This window comes from Eriocheir sinensis, chromosome 6 (genome assembly GCF_024679095.1).
Source record: "Eriocheir sinensis breed Jianghai 21 chromosome 6, ASM2467909v1, whole genome shotgun sequence".
NCBI lineage: Eukaryota > Metazoa > Arthropoda > Malacostraca > Decapoda > Varunidae > Eriocheir > Eriocheir sinensis.
The window spans coordinates 1557200-1567199 of NC_066514.1; the positions used below are offsets into that span (position 1 = coordinate 1557200).

General features: G+C 47.4%; 1 protein-coding gene across 7 annotated transcripts in view; it reads right to left on the minus strand.

Moving 5' to 3' along the window:
* Positions 1-10000, minus strand: part of LOC126987297 (venom protease-like) — a 29955-nt gene that overhangs the window by 11336 nt on the left and 8619 nt on the right. For all 7 annotated transcript variants that reach the window (XM_050844179.1, XM_050844190.1, XM_050844212.1 and 4 more), the window contains one exon: positions 1866-2011. In XM_050844179.1, coding sequence (XP_050700136.1) covers positions 1866-2010 — 145 coding nt within the window. In that variant the 5' untranslated portion in view covers position 2011. The remainder of the gene's footprint in view (positions 1-1865; positions 2012-10000) is intronic.

Sequence of the window (10000 nt, forward strand, 5' to 3'; positions counted from 1 at the left end):
GAACCTTCCTAAGCTTACTTAACACCATGGCGCCTGGCGTGTGTGATGCATCTCGCTAATTGAAAGTAGGAAGGATAGCGAAGTGGTGACGGATCGTGCGGGCCAGTGTCTACCACGAGGCGCCAGGAGCGACGATGTAGTTTGCGACAATGATTTTAAGTTAAGTAAGAAAGGAAGGAAATAAGGAACAAAAATTAACGAAAGAGAGAAATGAAAGAAAATGAGGAAGAAGGGAAGAAAGGACGAAAGGAAGGAAATAAGGAAGAAAATTAACGAAAGAGAGAAATGAAAGAAAATGAGGAAGAAGGGAAGCAAAGACAAATCAAAATATATCAGAAAAAAAAACATTCTCTTGGGACCACACTAGCGTAACGCACACACACACACACACACACACACACACACACACACACACACACACACACACACACACACACACACACACACACACACACACACACACACACACCTCCCCCCCCCCTGTGCTGTTTCCCGTCTCTCCTCCCCTCTCCACGTCTCAACATAACTTTCCCCAGCCTGCTTGTCTCTACCTCCGCCTCCCGCACACACATATATCTTAAAGGGACTCCTATCTCGTTTTCCCGCGGCCCCGCTGCACACGACTTTCTACTCAAGCTCATCCCTATACTGTCCAAACCCCTTCTGCAAGAGTTAACCAGCATCTTCACTCTTTCATCCCTATACTGTCCAAACCCCTTATGCAAGAGTTAACCAGCATCTTCACTCTTTCATCCCTATACTGTCCAAACCCCTTATGCAAGAGTTGACCAGCATCTTCACTCTTTCATCCCTATACTGTCCAAACCCCTTATGCAAGAGTTAACCAGCATCTTCACTCTTTCATCCCTATACTGTCCAAACCCCTTATGCAAGAGTTGACCAGCATCTTCACTCTTTCATCCCTATACTGTCCAAACCCCTTATGCAAGAGTTAACCAGCATCTTCACTCTTTCATCCCTATACTGTCCAAACCCCTTATGCAAGAGTTAACCAGCATCTTCACTCTTTCATCCCTATACTGTCCAAACCCCTTCTGCAAGAGTTAACCAGCATCTTCACTCTTTCATCCCTATACTGTCCAAACCCCTTCTGCAAGAGTTAACCAGCATCTTCACTCTTTCATCCCTATACTGTCCAAACCCCTTATGCAAGAGTTAACCAGCATCTTCACTCTTTCATCCCTATACTGTCCAAACCCCTTCTGCAAGAGTTAACCAGCATCTTCACTCTTTCATCCCTATACTGTCCAAACCCCTTATGCAAGAGTTAACCAACATCTTCACTCTTTCATCCCTATACTGTCCAAACCCCTTATGCAAGAGTTAACCAGCATCTTCACTCTTTCATCCCTATACTGTCCAAACCCCTTATGCAAGAGTTAACCAGCATCTTCACTCTTTCATCCCTATACTGTCCAAACCCCTTATGCAAGAGTTAACCAGCATCTTCACTCTTTCATCCCTGTACTGTCCAAACCCCTTATGCAAGAGTTAACCAGCATCTTCACTCTTTCATCCCTTACACTGGTGAACTCTGGAACAATTTCTAAAGGCCAAAGATGGGGTCAGTCGGGTTCTAATGAGTGTTTCTTCAGGTTCACGGTACAGCAGAAGGGTCAGACTACCACCAGGGTCATAAAACTACTCCTGGAAATGCCCACAACTCCTACGAAAGCCTTGTCAAATAGGTGTTCTTGGGCGGCGAAGTGTCTTATGAAACGACCCTTACTGGCACAGAAGGAAGGGCAAACATAGAGCTCAAGGGTGACTGTATGAAGCCGTTAAAGACAACACACACACACACACACACACACACACACACACACACACTCACACACACTCACACAACTGGCGCCGTGCTCGTCCGGGGTCTGCCTCAGGGTCTGCTTCGGCCTCAGCCTTGGGGAGCGGGTCGGCCTCGGGGTCAGCCTTCGCCTCCGCGGCCGCCCACGCCACCAGCGCCCACGCCAGCACCACCCACGCCCGCATGCTGTGGAAGAAAGCGAGAGAGTTTGAGAAAGTGAGGATATCCTGGCAAAATGAGGCCAAGATACATGATACAGCTCGCTTTTTTTACGCTTTGTTTACAATTAACCTGGTAGCTGCGGGGAACATGTATCTTAAAGGTCCCTCTAAGCGAATTAATGAGAAAAAATCATCACTCACGCAAACCATTTCATAATATATAGTACCAAAGCATTTGTGATCAATTTGTGCATCATCTATTTGGGGGGTTTATATCATGGTAAAATTTGGCCCGTCGCTGCTACACGGTAAAGCCACAAATTTAGCCCATCGCTGCTACACGGTAAAGCCACAAATTTGGCCCGTCGCTGCTACATGGTAAAGCCACAAATTTGGCCCGTCGCTGCTACACGGTAAAGCCACAAATTTGGCCCATCGCTGTTACACGGTAAAGCCACAAATTTGGCCCGTCGCTGGTACACGGTAAAGCCACAAATTTGGCCCGTCGCTGGTACACGGTAAAGCCACAAATTTGGCCCGTCGCTGGTACACGGTAAAGCCACAAATTTGGTCCATCGCTGCTACACGGTAAAGCCACAAATTTGGCCCGTCGCTGCTACACGGTAAAGCCACAAATTTGGCCCGTCGCTGCTACATGGTAAAGCCACAAATTTGGCCCGTCGCTGCTACACGGTAAAGCCACAAATTTGGCCCGTCGCTGTTACACGGTAAAGCCACAAATTTGGCCCGTCGCTGCTACACGGTAAAGCCACAAATTTGGCCCATCGCTGCTACACGGTAAAGCCACAAATTTGGCCCGTCGCTGCTACACGGTAAAGCCACAAATTTGGCCCGTCGCTGTTACCGGGTTAATCTCCCACAACACAGAAAAAATACTAACAGAATCACTAGTACTTTTTGGTGAACAAAGAATCGAAGATATACAAGAAAGAAAAGAATATATTACAACTATCTGGAAAACAAGACACAGAAAAACACAGGAATTGTAGCACAACTTAAGAAACAGCCTTGTGGGAGCCATGCCAAGGGTTATCCCACGCCTATAGCTAATGAACTGAGCTGAACACGGATCAAACAACAGGTAAGCATGGACCCTCTTCACATACGCAGACCAGCACACAGACTTACACTTATGCACAAGATCACAAACACTCACATTGATCCACAAACATACCCACACAACGCAAACAGTCAAAGTACTCGTAACACACACACACACACACACACACACACACACACACACACACACACACACACACACACACACACACAGAAACATTGATGGGTGAGAACAAATCAACATTAAGGCGGGTAGGTTCATCACAACCGCCCAAGAACACATAATTGACAAGGCTTTCGTAGGAGTTGTGGGCATTTCCAGGGGTCGTTTCATAAGACATTTCGCCGCCCAAGAACGCATATTTGACAAGGCTTTCGTAGGAGTTGTGGGCATTTCCAGGGGTCGTTTCATAAGACATTTCGCCGCCCAAGAACGCATATTTGACAAGGCTTTCGTAGGAGTTGTGGGCATTTCCAGGAGTAGTTTTATGACCCTGGTGGTAGTTCGACCCTTCCTCTGTACCCTGAGCCTAAAAAACCCATCATTGGAACCTGATTCATCCCCTCTTTGACCAATATAAATAGCTGTGAGGAGCGAAAGTGCCCTGTTATACCAACCCTGAAGCCGCGTCTACCAGAATACCTCAAGGGAGCTCGTGACGGCTGTTCCATGACACAGGGCCAGGTCGACAGCCCAACACCGGATATTAATGAACTTTCCTGTATAGTTTCGTAAAATTTCCTCCTTTTTCTAGCAACGCCAAACACTATACAAAGAACAGTTATCTCAGAGTCCAAAGGTAGTCAGATCCATGCTCCGCCCGGGCCCGGAGGCTACTCAACTTTCCTTCCTTCCGAACCTGGACGCCTCGACGCCACCTGTTGCTTTTCCAATTAGTAATGCTCCCCTCCCTGCCTCCTCACCCCCCCCCCCCCGGCAGCACGCCCCCCTCACTCCCCTCGCCTACACCTCCCACCCCTATGCTGCCTCTCCTTTCCCTCCTCCTTTCCAGCCCTCACACACCTCCTCCTCCCAGACTGAGATAGGGTGGGACAGGATGCGATGGGGTGGGACAGATTGTGATAGGGTGGGACTGGGTGAGACAGGGTGGGACAGATTGGGATAGGGTGAGGCTGACTGAGATAGGGTGGGACTGACTGAGATAGGGGGGGACAGACTGTGATGGGGTGGGACAGACTGTGATAGGGTGGGACAGATTGAGATAGGATGGCACAGACTGAGATATGGTCGGGCAGGCTAAGATAGGGCGGGACAGAGTGTGATAGGGTGGGACAGACTGAGATAGGGTGGGACTGGATAAGACAGAGTGGGACTGACTGTGATAGGGTGGGACAGATTGTGATAGGGTGGGACAGATTGTGATAGGGTGGGACAGATTATGATAGGGTGTTGTCGTGATATGTCCCCCCCCCCGGTTGGTCAAGCCTCATCGCTAAATACAGACCAAGCCGGCTGTCAAGTTCATGGTGTTGTTCTGTGGCGTGACGAGTAGAAAGTGCCCCCTCTCTCTCTCTCTCTCTCTCTCTCTCTCTCTCTCTCTCTCTCTCTCTCTCTCTCTCTCTCTCTCTAAACACACCGCCTCCAGACCCAGCGGTGCGCCAGGTGGCCACACACACACACACACACACACACACACACACACACACACACACACACACACACACACACACACACACACACACACGCAAACATTTCTTTTTGTAATGGACAAAGATGATGACGAAATATCTGACTTGCAATAACATAAATAAACAGATAAATAGATAGATGGGTATATAGACCCAGATAGAGATAAACAACAACAACAACAACAACAAGAAAAGCAAGGAACCTCAGCACACAGAGACATTAAGTTATAAGCTCTGGATATGGTGGTGATGGTGGTGGTGGTGATGGTGGTGGTGGTGATGGTGGTGGTGGTTGTGGGGGTGAGCATATGTATGAACCGTGTGTGTGTGTGTGTGTGTGTGTGTGTGTGTTGAACTTTTAAAATGGTTCTTCCTTCTTTAATGATACGAGTTTACTTGTTTTAATTTTTGTTTCTTTTTTTTAATTTCATCTCAATCTCTTTTTTTTTTACCACTCTCATCTTGACCTTTCCTCGTCCTCCTCTTCTTCTTCCTCCTCCTCCTCCTCCTCCTCCTCTCTTTCTTCTTTATCCTCCTTGTCTATTTCTTCCTCCTCCGCTTTTTCTTAATTTTCTCTCTCCTCCTCATCTTCTTCTTCTTCTTCTTCTTCTTCTCCTCCTCCTTCTCCTTCTTCTTCTTCTTCTTCTTCTTCTTCTTCTTCTTCTTCTTCTTCTTCTTCTTCTTCTTCTTCTTCTTCTTCTTCTTCTTCTTCTTCTTCTTCTTCTTCTTCTTCTTCTTCTTCTTCTTCTTCTTCTCCTCCTTCTTCTTCTTCTTCTTCTTCTTCTTCTCCTTCTCCTCCTCCTTCTCCTTCTTCTTCTTCTTCTTCTTCTTCTTCTTCTTCTTCTCCTCATTATTTCTATTTCAACACTACCATCAAAACATTATCGTCTGGTTAAATGTATATAGTATGTCAATGTTCCTTCAAATTCAGGCCGGCCACGACATGGAAGAGCCAAGGTTTTAGGGCCGTAAATTTGACAAGGCTTTCGTGGGAGCTGTGGTTATTTCCAGGGGTAGTTTAGTGACCCTGGTGGTAGTCTGACCCTTCTTCTGTACCATGAACCTGAAGAAACACACATTAGAACCCGACTAATATCCTTTTGGTTGTTTTGAAATGGTTGATGTAAAAGAAAGAAGCGTTTTGGAATTAGGCCCCTTAGAGAGTCTCGGTTGATTGGCCCGCGGCGTGTCTGATATTATGTTTAATGAGCTCACGGATGTTGTGTTAAGCTTCAAGAAAGTGTTGGTGGCAGTCTTTCTCTGTACATGTCCGTCCGTCTGTCTGTCTGTCTGTCACTCTTTCTCATACCTCACGGCAGCCACTATAAATAAAATTCGTCTGTGCCACTAACGGGCTGGGGTCGTTCATGAGAGCCTGACGGCGCTATGGACAGCACCTGAATGAAAAAAAAGCATAATTCAGAGACGACACACACACACACACACACACACACACACACACACACACACACACGATAGCAGCGACGGGCCAAATTTGTAGCTTTACCGTGTAGCAGCGACGGGCCAAATTTGTAGCTTTACCGTGTAGCAGCGACGGGCCAAATTTGTGGCTTTACCGTGTAGCAGCGACGGGCCAAATTTGTGGCTTTACCGTGTAGCAGCGACGGGCCAAATTTGTGGCTTTACCGTGTAGCAGCGACGGGCCAAATTTGTGGCTTTACCGTGTAGCAGCGACGGGCCAAATTTGTGGCTTTACCGTGTAGCAGCGACGGGCCAAATTTGTGCCATGATATAAACCCCCAAAAATAGATGATACATAAACTGATCACAAATGCTTTGATATATATTATGAAATGGTTTGCGTGAGTGATGATTTTTTCTCATTTTTCTCGCTTAGAGGGACCATTAAGAAACATGATCCCTGCAGCTACCGGGTTAAGGGCAGCATCCAGAGCCCAGCATCTCGGCACAAGTTGGAGCCTTATTGACACAGGCGGAGTCGCTGACCCTCAAAGCGCCGGCCGTTGCCTGAGGGACATCAAACAGAGGCTGGGATTCTCAGGCGCTTTCTCCTCCCACATCAACTGTTTCCAAATGCTAAAAAGGGTATCAGTCTGGTTTTAATGAGTGATTCTTCAGTTTCACCATGCAGAGGAAGGGTCAGACTACCACCAGGGTCATAAAACTACCCGTGGAAATACTCAGATTCCCTATACGAAAGCCTTGTCAGTCATGGGAGCTTGTCTTTTTGTTCTACTTCTTCTTCTTCTTCTTTTTCTAAAGGTCAAAGAGGGGGTCAGTCGGGTTCTAATGAGTGTTTCCTTAGTTTCACGGTACAGAGGAATGGTCAAAGTACCACCAGGGTCATAAAACTACTCCCGGAAATGCCTACAACTCCTATGAAAGCCTTGTCAAATATGTGTTCTCGGGAGGCGAAATGTCTTATGATTCGACCCTTAGTTAGGTTAGGTTAGGTTAGGTTAATCTTATGAGTGTTTCTTTAGTTTCACGGTACAGAGGAAGGGTCAAACTACCACCAGGGTCATAAAACTACTCCTGGAAATGCCCACAACTCCTACGAAAGCCTTGTCAAATAGGTGTTTCTTTAGTTTCACGGTACAGAGGAAGGGTCAAACTACCACCAGGGTCATAAAACTACTCCTGGAAATGCCCACAACTCCTACGAAAGCCTTGTCAAATATGTGTTCTCGGGAGGCGAAATGTCTTATGATACGACCCATCGATAGCTCCGCGGTGCCTCGGCAGACACTCACGCCGGCGCTCACCCGCACTGATAACAACACCTATATCATCACTGTTAACGTGTGTGGGAGTATTAAAACAACCCACCATCCGCGCCCCCACCCAAACAACTTATACGGTAGCCTTTTCCAACAGGTGTAAAGATACGCTTGAAAGTGTGAAAATATGGGCCGAGTCTCGCTATTGAAGTGCAAAAGTTTAAGCGAGTATGGACGTGTAGCTACTCGCCCACTTGTGTATTAGCTGCCTGGCCCACGTGAATGTTAAGCGAGGTTCCCAGACATTCCAAGCGTAAGAATAAGCTTTCCTTGGGCGTATGGGAACCGGCCTGCTAGTGATGATATAGTCAGTCCAGGGGAAACGGACGGATTGGGGGATTCTGCGTGGGTCTCTCCTCCCGAACCACGCTGCCACATATCTTGTCTCTCTCTCTCTCTCTCTCTCTCTCTCTCTCTCTCTCTCTCTCTCTCTCTCTCTCTCTCTCTCGGGTAATCTACGTATCATTACAGCGGCCACCTGCTCACGCTGATAAGAGAATTACAGTTCCAAGAGCGCAAAACGATATACTCACTCTGTGCCGGGGGCGAGAAAGTGTCGATCTGCAAACGTCCTACTTCGGCGTGTGTGTGTGTGTGTGTGTGTGTGTGTGTGTGTGTGTGTGTGTGTTTACCTAGTTGTATTTGCCTAGTTGCTGTTTTACAAGGTCTAGGCTAACGGTCGTGTGGTCCCGTCTCCGTATCTGTATTTGCCCAACTTTTCCTTTGTGTGTGTGTGTGTGTGTGTGTGTGTGTGTGTGTGATGACAGTAGCTACCCATGCAAACTCAGCCTAAAAGTTTGGAAAGTTTCGTTTAGTCGGCGCAACATCTGTGGTCATATGCCGGAGAGAGACAGAAGGGGAAGGAATTATAGGAGAAGGGAACAGACCCCAGGAGACGGGACACAACCCCCGATTAATACCTGGTACACTGCTGGGTGGACAGGGGCAACGTAGGGTATCGGAAAAGCCGCCCAAATGTTTCCACTCCGCCCGGGAATCGAACCCGGGCTCTCTCGATTGTGAGCCGAGTGTGCTAACCACTGCACCACGAAGCCCCCTGACGGACGCCGGAGAGTTGGGCTTCACGAACAGAGTAGCAATTACAGGCGAGTTCTTTGCTTTACTCCTGTCAAGCCTTGGGTATATAAAGTACACATGAGGTTTTAGAAAATGTTAAAATACGACTCATTGAAGGCTTGACTTGAAATGCAAATAGGTGAAAACGATTAGGTGAACACACACACACACACACACACACACACACACACACACACACACACACACACACACACACAATGCAAGGATTCTTAAAACAAACAATAACTTTAATATCGACAAATGGAATCGTCTTACTTCCCCACCACCTCTCTCTCTCTCTCTCTCTCTCTCTCTCTCTCTCTCTCTCTCTCCTGTCTGTCTGTCTGTCTGTCTGTCTGTCTGTCTGTCTGTCTGTCTGTCTCTCTCTCTCTCTCTCTCTCTCTCTCTCTCTCTCTCTCTCTCTCTCTCTCTCTCTCTCTCTCTCTCTTGACACAGAAGAAGCTCAGACTTTCTTCCTATATATATAAATGTGCATCTCTGTGTGTGTGTGTGTGTGTGTGTGTGTGTGTGTGTGTGTGTGTGTGTGTGTGTGTAGGACGGCGGGGATGACCAGGTGGCGGGGGGGGGGGGGGAGGGGGGGGGGGAGAGGAAGGGGAGGAGATGGACCAGAGAGAGAGAGAGAGAGAGAGAGAGAGAGAGAGGGGGCGGGGTAGGAAAGAGATTCAAGTGTGATTGCTTTGTGACTTGCCGGAGCTTTCGTTGTTTCTTTAAGTGGGCCAATGGAACGAAGATGAGCACTAAGGCCACGCGCAGCCATGACATATGCTTCCTACTCTTCCTTTACCTTATATATATATGTCTGTTTAGCGTCCCTTTGGGCTTAAGACTCTCTATAAACAGTTTGTCCAGATCTTCATGAGGTCAGCTGGTTCTAGTATTTCCTGGTCCGCCACGCTCCCGTATCCATGTCTATAAGCATCGGGTAGGGCCTAGATGCGAAGTACAGCCGGGTATATGATAAGAGGTGTTGGGGCGGTGTGGGAAAGCGATGGGGGAAGGATATAGCAGGGAGAGTTAGCGTCAAAACGATCTTAACAAACTGGAATCATTATATAGAAGAGAGTGTGCGTGGGAGGTGCGGGGTCTTCAAAATGGAGGTTTGTGTATATTTTCAATTCTCTTCTACTTTTCATACTGGTCATCATTTACATTTTCTCCTCCTCCTCCTCCTCCTCCTCCTCCTCCTACTACTACTACTACTACTACTACTACTACTACTACTACTACTACAACTACTACTACTACTACTACATATTGTTCCTCGACTCAAATCATCCGTCACTGGAACAAACTTCTACCAAGCGTAACAACAAGGTCAGTCACGCCACTCACAACAGGCTGTCTGGAACACTAACTATACGATAACTTGGTGAAAAGGTTTGCTGAGTCAAGCGAAGCGATGTATCACTGGCAATACTGTTTGT